Source organism: Accipiter gentilis, chromosome 3 (assembly GCF_929443795.1).
Source record: "Accipiter gentilis chromosome 3, bAccGen1.1, whole genome shotgun sequence".
NCBI lineage: Eukaryota > Metazoa > Chordata > Aves > Accipitriformes > Accipitridae > Astur > Astur gentilis.
Genome location: NC_064882.1, coordinates 17,845,702 through 17,868,651, shown reverse-complemented (window position 1 = coordinate 17,868,651; position 22,950 = coordinate 17,845,702). Strand labels below are relative to the sequence as shown.

General features: G+C 42.8%; 1 protein-coding gene across 1 annotated transcript in view; it reads right to left on the bottom strand.

The window, feature by feature from the left end:
• Positions 1-22,950, bottom strand: part of KDR (kinase insert domain receptor) — a 32,652-nt gene that overhangs the window by 5,517 nt on the left and 4,185 nt on the right. Inside the window, exons 6-27 of the mRNA XM_049831421.1 lie at positions 21,633-21,772; positions 21,270-21,438; positions 19,636-19,747; positions 19,378-19,541; positions 18,422-18,578; positions 17,206-17,326; positions 16,506-16,614; positions 15,420-15,764; positions 14,351-14,497; positions 14,066-14,197; positions 12,274-12,380; positions 11,741-11,876; positions 11,365-11,469; positions 10,025-10,138; positions 8,690-8,778; positions 6,809-6,965; positions 5,221-5,321; positions 3,758-3,880; positions 3,495-3,606; positions 2,988-3,087; positions 2,766-2,871; positions 719-870 (exon numbers count right to left, since the gene is read on the bottom strand). Coding sequence (XP_049687378.1) covers positions 719-870; positions 2,766-2,871; positions 2,988-3,087; positions 3,495-3,606; positions 3,758-3,880; positions 5,221-5,321; positions 6,809-6,965; positions 8,690-8,778; positions 10,025-10,138; positions 11,365-11,469; positions 11,741-11,876; positions 12,274-12,380; positions 14,066-14,197; positions 14,351-14,497; positions 15,420-15,764; positions 16,506-16,614; positions 17,206-17,326; positions 18,422-18,578; positions 19,378-19,541; positions 19,636-19,747; positions 21,270-21,438; positions 21,633-21,772 — 2,998 coding nt within the window. The remainder of the gene's footprint in view (positions 1-718; positions 871-2,765; positions 2,872-2,987; positions 3,088-3,494; positions 3,607-3,757; positions 3,881-5,220; positions 5,322-6,808; positions 6,966-8,689; positions 8,779-10,024; positions 10,139-11,364; positions 11,470-11,740; positions 11,877-12,273; positions 12,381-14,065; positions 14,198-14,350; positions 14,498-15,419; positions 15,765-16,505; positions 16,615-17,205; positions 17,327-18,421; positions 18,579-19,377; positions 19,542-19,635; positions 19,748-21,269; positions 21,439-21,632; positions 21,773-22,950) is intronic.

Genomic DNA, 22,950 nt, shown 5'->3' with positions numbered 1-22,950 from the left:
CGACACAGGGCTCCCAGCATCTAAGTGGCTGAATTTGATCTTAGGCAGCACTAGGTGAGAAAATACCTTTCTCCCTTTACGCCCCATGCTTGAGGTCCTCACAAGGTCCAACATAAAAGTCCTGCATATGTACAATAGTACAAACTCCTTACCGGGGAAGTCACCTCTGCCACAACACCCAACAGCATCTACCACTATTGGTCCATCGTAGATGGCCCGGCAGCCCACCAGAAGCAAGCAGTGGACAAAAAACAGTGACAACACTATTTAGGTTGCATTCCCCTTGCTATCAATCCATGACCTATTTACCAACATTTCACTCTAGGAGGTGAAGTGGCAGAGAGGTCATTAATGATAGATCTATTACCATTAATATCTTAGGGAGCTGCAATACAAGAGCGTGAACACAACTGATTTGGATCAGTAAAACTTTGTATTCATTCTTGTTCTTATAACAAATACTCTTGTGGGTTTTTTTTGAGAGAATACAAAATCTTGAACAGGTAGCAAAAAAAAATTTTTACAAAACTCACTAGCATTTTGAGAGATAAGAAACTACTTTTTGCCTGCAAAACCTCTACAGATTCCTTCTTATCCTTATAGAGGAGGTTAAATATGGACCAGGCAGCTGAAGTCTCTTCCTTTCATTTCCCCTGCCCCCACAGCTTGAACAAAACCTGCCCAGAGGCCCCAGTAGGATGTCCACCATATAAAATACCTAATTCCTGCTGTGTTGTCATAATGGAATTTGGGATCACAGACTTCCTCTTCCTCCCTACAGGAAGCAGGTGAAGTTGGGAGAGAGAGACCTGAATCCTCTTCCATATTCAGCGATACTGACAAAGGAAGGACAACGTAGTCTTTACCATCCTGTAGAATGCAGTGAAAAAATACAAAAATTAAATAGGCTACAGAGATACACAGACATAAACAACTACACACACGTACATGAAGAATGCATCTGTCCAACAGCGCTACCTTGATTGTTTTATTAAACTATGAACACTATACCACCTTTGCAGGAGCAGCTACATTAAAAGAAGGAAACTTAATAAGAACCACTGCCAAGTAGTTTTAGATAAAAAAATTGAGATTTTTATATGACATCCTGTAACATCATGTATAAACTGAACTTTTTATTGATATCTTTGAAATAAAAAATGTAGTTTTTAGTAATGTTTGAATCCCAATGACACAAAGAACATGGATCTGAAGAAAAAAATTACCTTAAACTGAAATTGAGACTGAATTAGACTACAGTGTATTAATCAGAAAGACTAAATGAAGCATAAGAAGTAAATGAAAAAAAGAAGGAAATGGACATAGCAAAAAAGGAAATTTTCTATCAATACTTTGGCATCTAATTTGATGTGAATAACAAGGATAGCACTTTTAAAAATTTATTCCACTTGTTAACATTTCTGCTTTAAAGTATAAAGAGAAAAAATGGATTATGCATCCTTCAGTACTGCATACCTATTTATAGTCCCATAAGAAATCCTTTAGTAGATTCCATCTTTTCTCTAATTTTTTTGGCATCTATCCCTTTTGGATTGCAATACGACAAATGCATAATTAGCTATTAGTTATCAGACAGTAAATCATGTTTGTCTTTTATTTTATTTTGTAGTGTTGCAGAACACTACAGTTCACGACAAGAGGGTCTAAATCACTAGCAATCCAACCATATTATGTTATGGGCAAATATACACAAAGTATGTTCTGAACATACAAGGAAACACTTTTTTTACTGTGAGGGTGACTGAGCACGGGCACAAGTTACCCATAGAGGTTGTGGAGCCTCCATACTCAGAGATATTCAAAAGCTGTCTTGACATGGTCCTGGGCAACAGGCTCTAGGTGGCCCTGCCTGTGCAGGGGGGCGTTGGACCAGAAGACCTCCAGAAGTCCCTTCCAACCTCAGCCAGACTGTGCTTCTGTGATACATAAGATTCCAGCTGCTCTTTAGGAAAGTGAAGAAACTCTATCCTTTCTGAGTTTTGTATGCACAGAAGACACGATAGTTTGGAAGGGCAGGTAATTCCCATCATTATCAATAGGTCAGAAAGGCAGAACTCGTCTAGTAGGAAAGCATGTGGCCAAATCCAGCCTCCTTCATCCAGTGTGCTCATATTTATTGCCCTGGCCTTGTCCATTTCCGCAGTACAGGAAGAGGGAGCCACAAGATGGAGAACGTGGGAGGGAGGCCCATGTACCCCACCTGGATGCAGTGGGCTCTCTTACCACAATGTCTGCACACAGGACAAGTCTTACTAAACTTATCTGCATGGAGCTGCTGACAGGCAGCGAAACGCCTGTATCCTCGTTTTCCAGAAGAGTCATTAAAAGCATTGCAGCCCACATCCTCACATATGCTAAGATATCCATCTTTGGCACAGTAAGATCAACAGGAGCTACCTGCCGAAATGCCTCTGCAGTATGCAGAGAAATCATCGGCAGAGCAGGGAATTGAGCCCTATGCCAAGACAGCTAAGTAACCACAGCGGTGGTGTCATGCGAATGCCTCGCTGGCAGGGCAAGGCGGCTTTTGGTTACCACAACCGACCTCTGCAATATTCCCCCCGCAAAGTCATTCTTCTCTGCAAGTTGCTCCAACTGCTGGTCAGTAACGTGAGCAGTGGAAGAAGCCCAGGCTGCCCAATGGCTCCAGTGGACAGTACCCAACTACAGGATTTCGTGGTGGCTGGGAGGGCAGGAGAGGTTCAGCTGGTGGTTTTAGGAACCAGACGACACATTTCACGTACCTGACGGACGTTGGCTTGCAGTAAATTCCCCAGGTGCTCCACCAGCTCTGAAAAAGTCGGTCTCTGCTTAGGATCTCCGTGCCAGCAATCCAGCATTGTTTGGTACCTAGAAGGACAAAGACCATTAAAATATCAGCATAAAGAAAACAGCACCTATTGCTTCCTCCAGCACCTGCTATTATTGTGGGGTAAATGTGGGCAGCTGGAAGAACATTTTCTCACATTTCTGGTGTTGTATAGTCTGGTGCTCTCATTCTTGTTCCTTCTTTCAGTCTTCTGCAAAATTCCTCATCAATTTTCACTCCAGGGTATGGCGACGCGCCTAAAATGAGAGCAACGGTAATTTTAATGCATTAGACTCTTAAATTCTAGGATTAATTTTCAAACAAATAATTTGCTATGGCCTGAGTTAATAAGGTAATTCAGTATATTTGGATGTACAAACAATTTATATTTATGACGGAAACAGCAACTGATTGAGTAAATGAGGTGCCTCATCACATACTGAAATTGTATGAAGAAGCGTTTCAAGTCCATGTTCCTACATTTGCATTTTTAAGGAAATTTGAGTATTTTATTTTGGTGGAGAAAATAAACAGGAAATTTTCAAGAAGTAAAAAAAAAAAAAAAAAAAAAAAGCTAAAGAGGATCCAAGAATACTTTGACTGGTTTTTTTCAGACTTTGTTGTTTAAAATTTAAGATGGCTCAGTAAAATTAAAGTGACTCACCTAATGAAAATATTTCCCATAGCAGAACTCCAAAGGACCATACATCACTCTGAATGGTATATACTCTATCAAAAATGGTTTCTGGTGCCATCCATTTTAGGGGTAGTCTGGCCTGAAAGTATTTCCATAAAAAAAAAGTTATCACAGTTTAGCAAAACATTGAGTTCCCACAAACCCATTTAAGGTGAAAAAAAAAAAAAAAAAAAAAAAAGGAGTCCCGACTTCATATTAATTCTCTCTCAAATTGAGAATCTGAAACTTACATCTCCTTTTCTGACGTAATCTGGGTCTTTGTAGATGTCTCGAGCCAAGCCAAAATCACAGATTTTGACCACGTTATTGTCTGACAAGAGGATATTACGAGCAGCCAGGTCCCTGTGGATGCACTGCAAAGAGAAGTAAACAACTTCACATGCTGCCTGTTGTCACAGCTCTGTCCACAGGGCTGATCTCTTTCACATATGTGCTCTCCTACCCTCAAAGGCCAGATAATTCCTAAAACCTTTTAAGAAAAAGAACCTCAGCATCAACATTTACTGATTTTAAGTGCTTTTTTGATGGTCACAACTGATTTGGCTCAGGGAGACTTGTGCTCCCAAGTCCAAACATACATCTGTTTATCCACTATACAGAAAGGGCCTTTGAAGTTAGCTAATTAATTACCTTAAGAAGCTGACACAAAACAGTTTGAGATCTGATTACCTTTAGATTTACTTAGGTTCACTCAAATCTGTGTACTCCACTTTCTCTTTGAAAAATATACCACACTAAAACGCCGATTTGATTCCAACACAAACTAATCTTGACTACAGAGAGAAAAGTCCATGTCTTTACCTATGCAGAACAACAGCTTAGCCAACAACCCAAAGATGTCAAAACTCAAGCCTCAATAGCTTGAAGTAAAAAAGCCAGGCTCTGAAAGTGGCTGCAAATTTGCTTCTAGTATGGACTAGAACTGCAGATCCTGGAAAGACATTTTTACATAGACACATCAACCAGGATGTATGAAATGTAGACAAATGCATGTTTTTAGAAAAGACTCTGAAGTCTGCTCTTGAACACCTAGCCTGCACTCTAGAGCTGTGTTGTATTCCCTGCTTCTTTTTCCTTTTCCCATTTTTAAGTACTTTTTGCTCCTATAAAACTGCAGGCACTTCCTTGCTCGTGCTGGAATTTACATCCTTTGAAACGTGTACTATACGTATTTAGGATCAACCCACAGAAGAGCACTTCTAGAAGGCAAGAATGCAGGTGAGGTGCTATTGACTGCCAGGGTGTCTTTGGCAGGAGACTCTCCAAGGAGTCATCCATGAAGTTTCACAGGTGAGCATTGTCTCTCCTCACACTGCCCCTCCAATCCCACTGCACAAGTTACAGGCAACCTCCTCAGAGCAAACTCCTTTAGTTTAGGCCCAGTTACCAGGGATTTGTCCCTAACTCCTTTAATTGTCCTTGTGAGTCAGCTCCCCTCCTCCAACTACTTAATCACTCTTCTATGAATCAGTGACCCATAAACCTTATACAGATCACTAACATTTGTGTCAATAAATGCAGGGGCTGTTTCACTCTGTAGTATTAATGATTCGGGTATGTCTTAGGGCAAAAAGAAAATGTTGCGGATGACTGCTAGTCCAAAGATGAACATGCTGTTTCCTTCTATAGACCTACAGCACTATTTCCTACAGTCAAATAAATAACATGCCACTCTTCCTGAGAAGTTCCTTACTTTGCGTGAAGCCAAGAACTCCATTCCCCTCGCCACCTGGAAGCTATAACAGATGAGGTCCTCCATGGTCAAAGGGTTCTTGCAAAGGTCTTCAGGACCAGCTGCAAAGAATCAGATGACAGTCAAACATGCCCTTTGTCATGGATTTCACCCATAACTGCTTCTTAGGTAAAAGTCCATCTTAACCTTATGCCACATTTGAACCAGAAGAGAAAACCGAGCCCTTTTTTGGCCTGTATAATTATCAGTAACAACCCATTCTACACCAAACTAGTCCTGTGTAAAATAAATTTTGAGATGATGGGTTATACCCCAGGCATCCTTGCTTATTTCCAGAGTTCCCACCAGTGGAAAGATTTGCAAAACAATTCCAAAAGAAAAACAACCAAAACTCAGCTCACAAGTTCCTAGGACAGGAAAGGCTTGCTGTGGTTTCAGCAGATGAATTTGGAAACTGAAGAAAGGGAGGCCCCACCTAGTCCTTACGGGGGAAGAATATGCCATGGGGATAAAGACTTCAATTTGGCAAAAAGCCCTGCTAATTTAGGGTAGAAGAAGCCTAACCTCATTCTCTAGTGACCTGGAGGAATAATGTATTCAAGTATCCAACAAAGATACAGAGGCATTTAGTTCCTGCTGAAATAAACAACTCGACGACTTTGCCCAGCTCTTGATTTTAAGACAAAGTTGAAGAACTACAACACTGGTGGCTAAAACCCTCATCTCAAGGCCTGCTTTAGGTCTACATACTTCTTACAACATCCCAGCTCAGAGGGTCAGTGGTTATACCAGGGAGGTCTGAAAAGGACCAAAATGGTGTGGAAATGCATAAAGTGCATCCCTGACATTACCTATTAGGATTGCATTGAAACCACAAGATAATCCCCCCTGTTAACATACTGATGTTTTTCTTTGCATTAAATGATTTTCAGTAGAAGCTGAGGTACAGGCAGTTTTGCTACAGCCTCCCTTGTGACCAGTCTGATCCTACCGCTTGCTGAAATTAGTGGGTTTTGAAATATGCTGGCAGCGCTGAGCACTTTGTGCTGTCTCTGCCAAAGGAGAACATGGTGAATGTATCAGTGAAACTGCTGCAGAGAGTATGTATATCCAAGGGAGGCTTTAAATGAGTGGATAGTTCAGGTTTCCTGTTCCTGACAGACCACCTGCGCAGTGGGAAGGCAAATCAACCTCTCTGCTAATAAGCAGTGAAGCAGATGGCATTTCATGATCTTTAACTTCTGAGTAAACATTGAGGAAATTCAGTTAGCATCCTGGCACATCCCTCTTTGCACTGCCTTCGGAATTGGTGCTCTGCGATTTTCCCTGAAGGCACTAGGATGTTAAAGAGATGGATCCCCAAAAGGCAGTGCACTAAAAATCCATCCTTTGCAGACAGGACAGTACCTGGGATTGGTCTGAGGGGTTTGGGATGCTGGACTAGATAATCCATAGCTCGGGAACTTTGGTGATCCAGGAAATACCCCGCACACAGCTTTGAGGGAGCTTTGGAAATCACACCGTCCCCAGTGCCCCGCATCAGCCCCCACCCATGACAGCTGTTCCAACACCAGAAGATATATCCTACCGTCCTCCTCTTCCACATCACTTAGGGACCGCTCCTCCACAAAGCCAGAGCTTGCTGAGCTCTGGCTGCTCGTGATGCTGTCCAACCGTCGCTTCAGGTCTGCGGAGACGTCACCAATATAGTTCTCCTTCCCCTGCCGAAACCTGGCACTTTTGGTCTAGAAATGTGAGGGGAAGATGGGAGAAATCAGAAGCAGAAAGCATGCCAGAAGCTTCCTCGGGAGAGGCGATGATGGTCCCCATGGTCTGTGCCGCAGGCACCACTGAAGGCAGGGAGGGCAGCCCAGCACTGGCATGATCGGCCGCTCTGCTCCAACCTGGCTCTGGTTGGGGCATCAGGCTGGCGCGCTGGCAGCGCTGGCAAACCCCAACCCATGGCTACGCCGGCTCACCAGCTCGAGCACCCTCTGCTGCTCCACAGCACGGCTTTAGCCTGCTCCTGCATCCTCCCAGCTGCCCCCCAGGAACATCTCCACGTGCTGGGGAATAAAAAAGTGCACGCTGATGGGCTGGCCTTCTCAGCCCCTGGTGCCCACTGCTTGTGAAGCATGCGCGGATGCTGCCAAACCCCCTCTCATACACTTGAGCCTCTCCGCGCTGCTACAGCTTTACCTCCCGCTGCTGCAAAGGCCCTTCTGCTAAACCTCTACCTTGGCCAAAACCCTGGCAGCCCTCAAAATCTGATTTATTTCCTTCTTCCCCTAAGCCACCAAGTGCATTTAGGGAAGATGCCAGCCCCAAAGGCTTCCTCCACCACGTTTCCATTTTCTTCTGGTTTGGTTTGGTGACTTTTCTCCCCTGGCAGGGCTGGTTTTTTCCATTGCCAATTCCCATCCCCTCCGCTTGTGTAAGCAAGGGTCAGCACCCTCGTGACAGCCTGCCTCTTCCTTCAAGGCCTCTCAGATATTTGTTTATCCTTTTTACCTCACAAGAGGATGCAGCGAGTTGCCTTTGCCAATATAAAATAGTAAACAATGACTCCAAGGATAAAGAAAAATAACCCCCTGGAGAACCAACAAGCAGTTTGAAGAAGCTCTGATCTAAACACAGCAGCTGCAGGAAGACTCAGGTCTACCAGTGTGCCAGAGCAGAGCCCAGGGGCCTCTCTCTCGGCGTGGGTGAAAAAGGGTAGGGTCCTGAGCATGATGTTCAGCACTGGGTACATGCAATCATGCTCTTCGTCCAGCAATCTGACCCTCGGAAGGGATGGATCCTCCCAACCCTCTCCAGAAATCAGACCTCCTCTCAGAGGCATCCAGAAACGAGTTTGAAATGCCAGCCTCCATTCTCCTCCTTTCAAACTGCGGTGCAAACAGGGGGTGCTGTGACAGAGCCCCCCTTGGCAAAGGACTTGGGAGGTGAAAAGCTGAACATAAATTCATGAGATACATCAATTATAAAAAATGATTAACAGAAAGAAAATGTATAACCTGGTTCAGCAATGAGCCAAGGGGATAGTGGAACAGATCATCACATGATAGAAGATACCTACGGACATCTGATGGATAGACACACTAAGCAGGGAGTGCAGTTATTTAAGGTGGTCTGGATCTTAACTAAGAAAGGAAAAAATTCAGGCTGATAATCAGAAAAAAACTTCCTGACAGATATGGCCAAGTATAGAACAATCTGCCAAGGGAAATAGTGGAAGCCCAGTTCCTTTGCACATTTTAAGCTAACAATAACAAAATAAGTACATTGCAGGGGCCAGGGGAAAGACTAGATGACCTCTGATGTCTTTGCCATCTCTCATTCCCATGAGAAGTCCTAGATATTCAGCGTCCCCAAGGATTGCCACTTCAGTCTGCACTAGAAACAGAAACATCGTGTGTGGAAAAACCCCACCAAATCAAACATTATACTGTTAACCTTGACTCCTTACCTTGTATGGGACAAATTCACTCCTCTTGCTCCGAAGGTAAGCTGACAGATTTCCAAACTTGCAATATTCCACGATCACCATGAGTGGGCCTGTACAACACGTAAAGCAATTCTTTAGAAAGACCATTTATATCCCACCTTATCTCACAGCAACAGTTTGTGTCTAGAAATACGTACATTTCAAAAAGCATTCTACTACCCAGAAGTTTTTAAAAATACCAGTAATAATAATAATAATAATAATAATAATAAAAAATCTAATCAAAGCAGGGAAATGATTCCTTTTCTGCTGTATAAGGAAGGAAAAGAAAGCACATACTTTTGAAAATCACAGGCCTAATTTCATATGTGAAAATGTATAGTGGTGTGCTTATACTTAAAGTGCCAATAACTGCCGATGCTAATGACATTGTAAGGACGCAACATACACATTTGAATGAACTTCAGTGCAATTAACTACTCATCTGCAATACACATGATTATCCATGCATTTTTGTGCAGGCAGTTCAAGCCCTAAAAAACTTAAAACAGGAATCTTGGTTTCAGACATAGATGCTTTAATGTACAGTCCAAATGTGGTATTTCATGCTCAAATTGCTTCATATAGGCATATGCTACAATGATAAATTTCCATCCTAGGTTCCAAATACTGGCCATCTCTATTTTATTATGGAATAAACAAGGAAAGAAATATTTATGGATTATGTTTCTCTCAACTACTGCACTTCTGTCATGGAACTTTACAAATTAAATTCTGATCCCACAGTAAGCCAACAAGTCAGCTTCCCTGAAAAATTATTACTGAGTTACTTTACACTGAATTTCTTCTAAATTAGCGTGCAGTTTCATTTGTTAAATGAAACATCTGCCCCCTATTATAAAATAAAATAAGTTCATCCACCCAGAGCTGGACTCCAAATTGCAATCTCCCCTCCTACACACACACAGAGGTACCCACAGTCCATCCAAAGCCAGGGAGAAAAGTCACAACTTGCAGTTGCACTGTGGCCTGTGACAAGAAGACCAACTTTTAAAATCTGGTACTAGGCTCAGACCCAAAGTCTGTTACATATGGTGTGTCCACTATAAAAGTGGATCTGACGGACAGAAAAGCAAAGTGATAGAACAACTAACAGATGGAGGTGGATATGGAACTCAGGGCTTCTGAGCCCTTATTCCACCTCTGGACCTGCTCATTCTTATCAGAATTATTTTTTTTTTTAAAAGAAGACTATGTCTTCCAACCCTTAATTTTGAAACTCAATTTTCTATACAGAAGAAATGGGAGAAATAGGGTTTTCATTAGGACCTTCCTGCCCACTGAGAAGTTACTCACCTCCTGGCTTTGTGCAGGCTCCAAGTAAATTGACAACATTGAGATGATGGCCAATATGAATGAGGATCTTCAGCTCTGACATAAGTGCTCTGTGCTCACTGTGGGTTGCACCCTCTGCAGAGGTAAAACAACACAGATCAGGAGCATCACAGACAGTAAGTTTTCCCCCTCCTTTGTGTTCTCTTCTGTTATTTTTCCAGCCCATCTAGTGTGAAGTCTTGTTGGTTGGTAGCCTGGGTCGGTTATGCTGCAGGACACTGATGAAAGCTAGGCGTGTGCATGACAGCGTTGGTTTTGCTCTGCTTTTAAACATTTTCTGAAGTTTGCCAAGGGCAGTACATCAGAAGAGGGACAGAAACAATCCAGATTAGCAAACATCTTTTTTCCTACAGACCTTCTGAGCAGTTTGTACTCTGCCGTTTGACCCTCCCAGCCAAGAGGAGCTAGAAACATTGTCCCATAGCCATTGCTGTGGTCCATGCTAAGGGTCCAATGGGTCCACGGACTGGGGGACTGGGCCGAACGTGCCTGACCCTGCAGCCTCACCAAAAGCCTGGAGACGTGGCTGGTCTCCTCATCCCGCAGGGACAGAAGGGCAAGAGGAAACAGCTGAAGCAATGGGGAGAGAGGGGCAGAGGAGGCAGCTCTCTGCAGGCTGCCTGAGCACTGGGAAGCTGGAAGGACAGGGCTTTCCAATTTTTATTGCCATTACTGCATGCTCATCCCACTGCAACGAATCGGCAACAGGTCTTGCCTACGCCTGCGACTGCTCACACTGTACTGTCAGAAATCCCTTGGTTTTCCCACACTTCCTCCAGTACAGCACAGGGTGGGATACAGCCCCCGGCTGCTGGCCGCCCCATTTTGCTGCCCAGCTATGTCCTCTTCTGGAACAACGTGTCTGGGAACCGCAGCTTTCAACTTTTCTGTGGTGAATGCAAGGCACTATAATATGATTTAAAGCGAGGAGAAAGCTGTTCAGAATTAAAACTCATTTTGGAGCGTGTCTAAGCCATTGTCTGAGACTTGCAGAAAGCTCCTCAGTAGGCTGCATAAGGCAAAAATGGACAAGTGCAAATTGCTTGCAGGAGCAAGTTTGTATTCTGAACCTGAGTAGATCTATAAAGCCAGGGCTAAGAAACCATAGTTGAATTGCTCCAGTTATCAATGAGGGAAAGGCACGTACTTTCCCTAAGCATTGCTTCATAACACCAACTGTTAAGCTAAACTTGTATACACCATTGGTATGAACATTTTGATTTTTTCTATCTACTGGTTATAGTACTGGCGATTATCCCTATATTGTGTATTCAAGGTGAAGTTTTAGTCATCATTTTTACCTTTAAGCATTTTGACTGCCACTGTTTTGCAGGTAGCGGTTTTGTCGATCCCAAATGCATCTGCTTCTATGACCTGGCCAAAAGCTCCACGCCCAAGAGGTTTACCTTGAAGTGAGAAGATGAACATACTCCAATTTATTTGCCTGGCACAGTGGGCAAAAGATGCAGAATAAACAGCAACTCTAAATGGAGTTTGTGTATCAGAAATTAACAGAGGGCTGATAACGGGGAGAGGATGCATTATACTCTATGGGACCACAGAGCCCGCCTGGGGGTCCAGCATCAGGGCAGCCCCATGGCAAGCCAGGACCTGAAACATCCCCCAGCACAGGGCTGGCTGCAGTATCACTAAACGGCTTGTGCAATGAAGACGCACCTAGCTTTAGCCGGTCTCTGGGAAACTCCCACTTGCTGGCATCATACGGGAGCCGTTCACAGTGCTCGTCTATAGGGACTTCATCAGGATCCATGATGATAGACAAGTAGCCAGTCTTCATGTCCCCTCCGCTGGCCTGGAAAATGGTATTAGTTGTAGTTGCACAGATTTTTTTTCTGGCAAAGTGCAGGCAAAGTGCCATTTCTCACTTTGTAGTGTTTCACTAGTTCCCAGAAATACCAGGCTACCATTTCCCTACACCATGTCATCATGAGTGTGATCATCGTTAATTACTTGCACTTTTTTTAATAAACAAAACCGGCTGAAACATTTTTTTCTCTTGCAAGGGCCTGTTCAATTAAAAACAAATTTCTGTGCCCCTAGTTCCAGGCAAGAATGTTACGGCATGGAGAGAAAAAATGTGTCTGTTGATTTAAGAACAATGGGAAGAAACAACACAAAAGGCCTCAAGTCAGCTCTCATTTGTCATGCAAGACCAGTGCTGATAGGACAGTACAAGAATTTTTCATTACCCGCTTAACAGTCCGGAGGATGATTACAAGAAGCAACCAGAAGAACATGGCAATCACTGCAGTGCCAACAAGGATAATGAGCTCCAGATTTGTTTTCTCTTCAGCGCCTGGGAAGAAATAAATGAATATCTGAGTGATAGTTGGAAGCGTATTGGTTTTGTTCATTCATTAAAGTACATAATGGAGGTCCTTGTTCTGAAGGTTCGTTTTAAAAGTGCAACATGGAGCAAAGAAACGAAAGCAAAACAAAACAAAAAGCTTGGGGTTTTATGTTGGAATATTACGTTTAGTTTCATGCTGCTTTACACACCACCCCATTTCTTAGCATCAGCTTTGTTCCAAGGACAGTATCTGGACCTTTGGCAAATATAAAAAAAGTAAAATCTCACATTTTAAAAAGAAATCATTGTTTTAAAATACTCAAAATGAATGACTCTTTCTCCAGAAACTGAAAAAAACCCCATCATATAGTAAATAAAGTGCTGTAAGAATGACCCAGAGAACAATCTCTCTCTTGTCTCTTTAAATGCTTCAGCTGGGGCACAAACCCCCATGCTTCTACAAGAACACATGAAAATAAGGTCTTATTTACAACATCCCTTTTCCAGTAAAATAGTCTCCAGCAGATACCTACCACTTGAATATCTACTAATGCGCAGGAGCAGCCATTTTCTTCAGCCCCCATTTGCCACATCATGCTCCTCTATTTCATCCTTTGCACCATACAGATTTTCCTACACAGTAGCACACTCCATTGCATGACCCCAATGAGCTGCACTATAAATTTCTTGGAGCGAAACAGTATGTCCTACACAGATTTTCAACTTCTACAGACATGCCCCAGCCATATTTACCACATCAGCTGAAATCTACATTGATGTCAGCTGCAGACAATTTCCACCCCATGTAAACATATTGCCCAGCATCTTAATATCCTAATGGGACCTATAAGAATAACAGGATACTGCTTTAATTACCTTAACAGAACAACGGAATGGACAATCACCCTGACTTATAAGACAGAGGTCTGTGATGGATTCGGTGACTAAATTTTGCAAATGTACTAATATCAAGGGTAATAAGCTTTTAGTTCGAGGCTTCTCCTTGCAGCTCTTGGTGGAAAGTCCATCATGGTTCCAGCTACTTAGACTGTCGACTAACCTCTTATTAGGATTTATTGTTTATCATTGTGAGTTTCATTTCAGTGTGCCACAATAGGACTGCAACAAGTGAGAGATGGGTCTCGGAAATGCTCGTTCAAAGCTTGGTGGACTAAGGCTGGGGTCCCCTAACCCAAACCCGCTACCGTTCCTATCACTGAAATGGGACAGCAATCACAACAGACTGCACAAAGTCTTCACTCTGTTTTTTTCTTAGATGCTGTGACAGCAATGACATAGTTTAAAAAGTTAAAACTGCTAAAAAACATAGTATGACAATTATATTACCAAGACAATAGAGATGCCCCAGGATTTCTGCAGGTTTAGGTAGGCTCTGTTGTATAGGTTTGCATGTAATATAGACTGGCAGAATTTTCTTTGCGACTGTAAGTAAGATAAATTCAGCTTTTCTTGAAAAGCACTAAACAACATTGTGGAGAAGAAAGCGTCAGCCTCAACAGCTGGGATTACGATGGCTATGACAGCACCCAATTTGAGCTTCATAGGAATGGTCACGACTTTTCACAAATCTCACAGGGTATTTTCAGCTCTCCAATCAGGATAGCCAGTAGATTTTCCTTTTAGTGTTTATAAAGATTTCATGCACAATCTGGAAAGAAGCTAACACTAACCTTCCACTGAAAAAAAAGCCACTGCTTTTCTGCATCCAAGGACGTTGCAAGCAAGGCAGGTGTATAGCCCTCCATCTTCTTTCCTCACTCGACGTATGGTGAGTGTTTTGTTTCCATCTTTCAAAACAATACCTGGAAAAAATCGTGATTCTTAGTCCTACTACTTTTATGCCGCTTTGTGTTAGAAATTCAAAATGAAACTTTTCATAGTGAAAATCCGCAGTGAGTCCCGTAAAAGAAAGCACTTAATTGATAGAAATTTCATAGCAAAGGAGCAATCCTCACCTGAATCTTCAACAAGGGTTTCGTTATTTTTAAACCACATGATGTTTGGAGGCGGAATGCCATTCGCTGTGCATGACACTTCTATGGTTTCACCAATGTTTGTTGTTTGATTTTCCAGATTTCCTATGAGTGTGGGTGCCATGGGCTCTGTTCGTTTGAAAATACAGCAAAATTACTGACCATTAGAGAAAACATCCATTTTTGCAGTAATACCACTTGATGAAACTCTATACGCTTGGCCCAGTAGCAACTTCTCAAATCCTTTTATAACACCAACAGCCACAGTGTTCATGTAAAGATCATAGTTAAAACTTCCACATGACATGAAAAAATGACAATAGCCAAGAAAATTTTAACACCATTGATGTAATCTGCTTTAGGTGGTTTAATTTGTAACTGTTTAGACTGCTGAGGGAAGAGAGAATAGGTGAGAAATTGTTTCCCTTACATTTCTATTTCCAGGGTCATTACAAGAAGTTTGATAGTGCTGGTCCATCCATTCAGGATAGCCCATGAACATGCATAGGTATTATCCTGAATCTGCCTAATCAGCCTAGACATCTAGGTCCCAAAGCAAAGTCATCACTATTTGTGTGAAAAAGCTGATTGATTATCAGCTTGCATTGCTTGTGCCTGAATACCAGCATAACAGTTTTAAATTATAGACAGGACTTCAAACTCAAGAGTCAGTGACACAAACCAGTAGCATTAATGCTATGAGTACGCACATGCTTATACAGCTAGAGGGAAAAATGTGTTTTGAAAAGTAAAACTGAGAAGTTATTGAGCTAAACATACGCCATTATTTGTGCAAAAGCCAAACTCATCTCCTTGCACAGTACAGTGGCTTGGTCAGTGTTTCCTCACTGGTACTGATGAAATAGTAAATCCCTGCTGCCCAGACAAGCCCCAGACCTGCATGTTACAACAAACGGTCTAAATCTATTTAACAAACTGAGTGCACCATTAAGCCAACAGATGAAGGGCCTGAAGATACTGAAAACTGACACTACTGCAGTTATTTTTCATACACAACCACACATTTTGGTTCACAGTAAGAGATCTGTACCTTGAACAGTGAGATGCTTCACCAGGCAGTGCTGTGTTTTAGCCTTTTTGTCCTGAGCAATGCAAACATAGTCCCCTCCATCGTGGAGGGAGATATTACGGAGGATGAGCTCTAGGGTGACATTTTCACCATTGGTATTTGAAACTGTTGCATTCAGCTTCTGGAGAGCATTGAGGTTCTTGCAAACAGGCATGGGCAGCCCTCCAAAGGGAGTCTGTGAAGCATGAGCACTGAGTTTGTACCATGACAGCTTCTCAAAGGTGAATTTGTCTGCCGTGCATTGCAAGGACATGTTATCCTTCTCTGTGAGTTGATTCCGAGGCTGGAGGTTAATTTCAAGACCCCCTGCAAGTTAAAAAAATAAAATAAATTCCTATTAGGTTGCACATTTTGTTGCCAACATTAACTTGAAAAAGCCATTTTACAAATATAGCTTATCCTCATCTTACCCAGTTGTAAATAAGGACACAGAACACTGAAAAAAATCAATCGACCAATCAATCATCTAAAGAGTACAATCTCATTAAAAGCAATACATTTAAAATGGATCAAAGGAATGTATACAGGAATGTAATGAATACAGTTCCTCTTCTTGCAGAAACTTACAGCCACCTAAGATGATTCTTAGCATTATCTTATAGTCCATTTTTAGATTTGGATTCAAATAATATTTCAGCATGTGAATATGGGGACTGATTTTCAAGAAGACAGAAGCTGTTTGCCACTGGTTTTGAAAGCGTTCATCTTGGCTTTTACAGTACATCTTTACTCATTTTGTGACGCTACCATAATTTCTCTGCAGGTCTTTTAAGTGACTGCAAAAGCCCAACAGCAATCACTCTCAGGACAACAGTGCCCATTTTGCATTGTGTTCACAGGACTGACACTCCACTAACGCCAGCAGAACTAAGCCCTTGGCTGAAGTTAGGTGGCGACTTTCAAGGCTGCCTTAAGGTAAATCTAAAATCCTAAAGGATTAAAGGATTTTATAAAGGACAGGAATTGGACAACGGCGTTGAAGCACCTATCATCAGCAAAACAGATGAAATAATGTTAACATGACTGTCCTCCACAGGGTATACTTACTGGTCACATGAAAGGAGATAACCCTCTCACTTGACCCAGCTCTGTTTGTAGCCATACATCTATACAAAGCAGATACATTCGCTGCTTGAATCACAAGGGTGCTCACAGTCTACAAAAGAACAAACAAGCAATTTCATACCGTGTCAGTGCTAAAGTACATATGTGAGCCTGACCACCCCAACAGCTCAGCAAAGTGCTCTGCAGATATCTGCACAACGAAAAATCCCTCCCAAGCACAAATCCATGGCACAGTGGGAGCACAGTCCCCTCCTGACATTTAAATTTTTGTCCTTAAGTCTGCAACAATCAGGCAAAAGAAAACAAGAAAAAGCAGCCTGCCAGAAGGCACACTTTAGTACATGTGTTAATCAATGCTGCACCCACAACTTTTTCTGCTCTTCAGTCTCTTCAGCTTCTCCCTATTACAGTTAATTGGCAAGATTAACTCACCTAACTTCAGACTGCTACAAGGTAAGCATTGAAATCTAAGTAAGTTATGTTCCTCAATGCAGACTCACTTTAGGTCAGTGTCTAAAGGACTTCAAAGTGTGTATGTCTGCCTATTGGCTTCAGTAGGAGCTTGCATGACTAGCTGAGAGTAGATCCCCAAGTTTAATAGTAGGTGAAAAGAGTCTCATCTCTAGTGATATATTTCCAGACACGTGGACTGCAGAACCAACAGAAAAGAAAATCTGCTCACCTTTGTTTTCCCGGCAATAGTAACAACTCGGTGCTTAATTTCAACCTGATTCCCACCCTTTCTCTCTGAGATCACTTTCCATTTCCTGCATGCATACGGATTAGCTCCTGAGCGAACTTTCCTGAGATATAAGTAGAGACACACGCATTAGATAAGACGAATATTCGCCCTTCAAGAGAGTGGTTTTGTGTTCTCTTTATAATATGCAGAAATTTGTCTGTAAATCAGATGCATCACCGGCCACAGCCTGCATCTGGGAGGGAAGAGTATGATTCTGGAAACATTTCTGTTAAACCGCGCCCTATAACCTTCTGAGACCTTTGTGCTTCGTAAAATAAGGAACCCCCAAGCTTAAAGGTGAATTTCCTAATTAATCTGCCTGTGTCAGCTCAATCAGGATGCTTGGAGGGAAGCAGCTATTCTGGGAACAAACCTCCATTCATAAATGGATGATTCAAGTTAATTTAGTTCAAAGGAAGACAGAGAGACATAGAAATCACTGAACTCCCTACAAGAATTTCTTGAGGACAGTAGCCATTGTGTAGGAAGCAACCAGGCACCAAAGGAAGAAACTAGTGGAAATCATTTTAAAAACAACAACAGGAAAGAAGAATGCTGGGGTTTTTTATGGCTTTTTTTTTTTGTTTTAAAGGAAATCTGGGCTTATGGCAGGCCCAGATAAGGGAAGCTGCGTGAATCTCAGTCAGGCACTCTCTCTATCATTCCCCAACATCAATCACTGCACTTCCTCTGAGATACACTTTCACACAGATAAAGAGCACCGTCACACTCGGCACTTGAGCGTAAGAAAAAAAACCACACCACAAGGATCTGTAATTAGCATAAACAGCAAATTTCCTCTGTTTGGGACGGAGTTTTGAGCATGCAGCCCATAGGGAGATCTGAGGGGAGGGCACATAGATAGCTGCATTTGAAACCCTGCACAAGTCAAGATGCCCTTCAAGAAAGCATGACAGCAACAGGCAGCTCCTCGCTGCGGGTGGCCCTTGCCTCTGCCGACAACGATGACGTTGGGAGAACCTGCCTGCAACAATCTGCCTATTAAGTACAACAGTCTTTTCTTCTTTGGCCATTGGCTTCGCACTCGGTAACAAGCCTAGACAAGGGATGCACCCAAAAAAACCTCAACCCAACCCAAAAACATCCCTCAAGAGCTACGTAAGCTGCAGAAGATGGCAAAGGGCTGAGCACTCACTGAGGGCTGAAAGTGCACTCCTCCTCCAGCTGCCAGTGCCAGAGGACGGCGGTGGGCGGCGGGACGGCGTAGACGGTGCAGGTGAGCACCTGCGTCGAGCCATACTTGTAGGAGTCGACGGGCGCCAGCAGTGCGTTCTCACCGATCTGGGGGGGGACTGGAGGAGAGAGGACCAGGTTACGCCTCCTGCTAATGGCTCCACCACGTGCACGCGTTAGACCCGCGGCAACTAATTCACTGCCCCACACGTCCAAGTGCAACGCAGAGCGTCTCCAAGGACACGTTGGGAAGAGGTGAACCTGCCCAACACCTTGAGGATCAAGCCCTCAAGATGCAATGCTTAGGATCTCCTATAAAATCTCCCTTCATTATCCCCCAGTTTAAAATGCAGCCCTCAGGCTCCCACCACTGTGCCCAACAATTAAATGCATATTATTCCCCAGCCCTGATCCCACTGCATGTAGCCTAGCTGCCCTTTGTGAGACCTGCTGTCTTCAAAGCATGGAGGCTAGGCTGTTTCCTGGGGAGCAGAGAGGAGGAGGAGGAGGAGGAGGGTTGCACAGGGCAGGGCAGAAGAGGAGGGACAGCCTGCGTGGGGCAGGAAGGATGGGCGAGGTGGGACGGGGCCAGGATGGAGTGGGGTGGGGGAGGACTCCGGCAGCACGGCCAGCAAGGAGGGCAGGAAAAGAGCAGGACGCAGAGGCAAAGAAATAATATACAGAAAACAACAACAACAAAAAACCCCACACAAAGTAGCATCACAACAACACCACCAGGAGCCTGCAGCCTCTCAAGCCTGGGGACATCGGCCCTCCCAGGGCTCAGTTTCAAGTGCTCTCCCCCCAGCCACCACCCCTGCTTAAATCTTCATAGCTCTGGGATGAATTTAATCCTAAGAATGGTAATGCACCACATCCACACGTGAAAGAAAGGTACCCTTTTGGTGTGCCACTTACCATTCACAAGCAGGGTAAACGTATGTCTCTTCTGCATCTTGTTGGTAGGGTTTGTAAGGACAACAGTGTAATTCCCGGCATCCTTTTCAGTTGCTTCAGCGATCACTAATGTGTAGCCAAGCTTAACTGTATGATTTGCATTGATGGCTCTTCCATTTTTATACCTGAAGAAAATAATAGAGCACTTTGAATACTTTAGAGATTTAACTTGACTAAGAATAGCTCCGTTTTTCAAACACGTTATGTCCCGATTCTCACCATTTCACCTCTGGTGGAGGATATCCTTTAAACTTGATGGGAATTTTGACTGTGTCACCTAGCCTTGTCTCAACCACATTCTCCATTCTCTCCAGATGAATAAAAGGACTTTCTGAAAAAAAAAAATTAAAAAATAAAAAATTAAACTAAATGGTCTTTCCACATGCACAAAAGTGTAAGTGCTCTTGATTTGGGTTCGCACTTAACAGCACATGACAAGTAGGGGCCAGTGACAGGATGCCGCTGGTAAAGCACAGTTGGCTCCAAACTGGGCTCTGGAGAGATGGACCCACCGTGAAAACCCAGTCCTTTCCCTTGCACAGAGGAACAGACCAGTTCCCCCACCAAGGAGGTCTGGAAAGCAGAGACAAGACTCAGCTCTCAGGACAGTGTGCCAACTGCCAACCTAGTGTGAGACCTGTGTGTGTATATGTATATATATGATATACATATATCATATATATATGATATGCATATGGTACATGCATATTATATAGAGAGATATACATATATCATATATATATTTGATATACATATGATATATGCATATCATAAAACTGGCTCAATCTACTCATTCCAGGAAACAATAGCATTCAAAACTACAATTTGATAAAGTTAAATACTTTCAGCCTCTTCTCAAGTATGTATTCGAACCATTGCAGTCACAGAATACCTTGAAATAATTTACATTACTTTTTTTAAGTTATAAACTTGCATTCAGACTAAGATAGCAATTAGCCTTTTGACTAAGATTCAGGATGGTATGGACTTAATATCTGGTACACCTAGTAGGGCACATGATCTTGTTTTGGCTTCTGAAGAGAAATAGAAAAAACCCAGGAGAAAATTGAGTCTATCTTGAATCACTGCCACATAATAAGTTTGAATGTTAAAAAAAAAAAAAAAAAAAAAAAGCCATTAATATTCTGGCCCATGAAATCACACCTCAGGAAAACCAGTCTCCTTCAAAATATAAACCCCTTTGTCTGACTTGGTTTTCAAAAATGGGCCAGTCTTATGCAGGTAATTCTTTTCTAGAAGTAAGCTAGAGGAGCTGCTGGGTCTGTGCCCAAGAGGGTCTTAAGAAAAGGCTGTAGGACATGGCCTTGTACTTATCTATGCACTTAGCCATAGTTGTTTCTTTTGCATCATTTCTGTATAACCCAAACTCCATTTGATTAATCTATTCATAATGTAAAAGCCGAAGGTTCTATTTTCCTAGCTTCATTCATGCTGATCCATGACTCTTGTCCTGCAGAGCCACCAGAATCTAGCCTAAGTTCACCTGGAGTGAGAACAGGCAACCCTTATACAAAGTCATTTACACAAATTCAGCTTTACAGGACCTCAAGGAGGTCATCACAGAAGAGGACCACAGGCTCACCTCAGTTTATTTTACTGCCCATTTTCCTATGGGATTCTACAGCTTTCAGTAACATACAACATCCTTTAAAATCTTATCATTAGCTAAACTTGTTGTATAAAAATAATCCTATAGTAGGTGCAAGAGAAATACTGTAGCTGCAGTTTGGTTCATTTCTGTCATTTGATTCATCGCCAAGATACCTTCTGCATCCCAGTAATCAATCCCAAATCTGAAGCAACCAACAAAACTGAAGTAGAAGATGCCGTACCATGGATAATGAAGTAACTGCTGTTTTTCATGTTCATACGACCACTGGATGCTGCACAAGTATATCGACCTCTGTCACTTAAGGACACACTGTCAATGGTAAGAGTGCTTACAAACTTCTTTACTTCTCCTGCAGTAGTTTTTAAATCCCTTATGGTGGCACGTTTTTCCTGTAATAGATAAAAGACAGAGGTATTTGGGAATTGTATCGCTATTTCTCTTGTCATCCTCTGCACACCTGTATACACTAGCAATTTCTTTGTGCATTATCATCTGCTTTGTCGATATTATAAAGGGGGAGTGACGTTACACCTACATCAAATTTCGCTGTGATGTTGGCACCTTTAAGTTATTACGGATTTACCTTGATGGAAGGGTAGTCCCATTTAAAATCAATTCCTACATTCAGTTCCGTCCTTACAGTGCAATTGAGAACAAGCTTTTCTCCCACTGCCAGCTCTACTTGGTAGTGCGGGTTCATCGTGAGGTCATAAATTCGGTATCCTAGAGAAAGACAAAGGCACACAAAAAACATGGGGGTAAGGAGAGGTTTCTTTACAGCACTCAGCACCAAATTTCCCAGGTGAATTCACCAAAACTTCCACCAAAATCCTGGCTACAAAGAGGCCCCTCGATGCCCCAGCGCAGCACGATGATGGACGTACAAAGGAGCCTGGAGGGAAGGGATATGCCTGCCCTGAGCACTTCCCATTTGAGAGCTGCATCAGACAGCAGCGTGGCAGCATATATGCATTTATCAAAGCCCCCCCGGCAGGGGGAGCAGGCAGAAGATGGTGACCCACACAGTTCCTCTGCCTTAGACACTTTCTTCTTATCCTTGTGAGACCTGAAACTAAAGAAGGTATATCCCCCTCCCCAGCAGTAAGCAGGAATTTTATTAAGAATAACAGCCTGGCATTGGCAAAATTATCCAAAGTTTACTTTGTGCAATAAAATATTTAAAATATTCCAAAATGGAATATTTTGAATGCAGAAACTCTGCAGAAATTCTGAATTTGCTCCAAATCAGAGTGAGGACTCATGAATTTGGTGGAGAAGCAAGAGCCTGCTGTGCAGAGAAAAGGGTGGAGGGCTGCTACCCCTTCCTGCCGAGCAAGGAGAGACTGCCCTGGTGCCGTCTGGCCACTTGAAGTGGTCACTGTGTCCTCAGCCAAAAGAAAAATAGCTGCAGTTTCAGCTCAGGCTTGAGCCTCCACAGAATCACCATGTTATTTCTGGGTTTTGATGAACAGCTGACAAAATATACTAGGAGAGCATAAACCCCTGTGAGAGTCAGGACATACGTCTAAAGGAGACAAGACAACCTAGCTCCTAGTGCGACCTTCGGATCCCCCATTCCCTTGGTAACCCCTCAGAGCAATTCCTTTCCATCTGCTGCTGATGGATGCCTGCCTCTAGTTCCCTTCAGCTATGAATTGGATCCTGGATAAGTGAATAAAGTACAGAATAGAGTGATTTTAGGAAAAAGGCTTGCATTGTCAGGGAAAAAAAATAAAATTCCTGGCATCTATGTAAAACACTAAAAATAGAAGCACTTATCCCAATGATGAACCAGTAAGAACACAATACATTGCATTTAAAAGAAAAGTAATATATATCACAACATCCATTTTGCATTAGCTGCATTGTCAGTATTGAATAACCTAGAGTCCAACCAAATG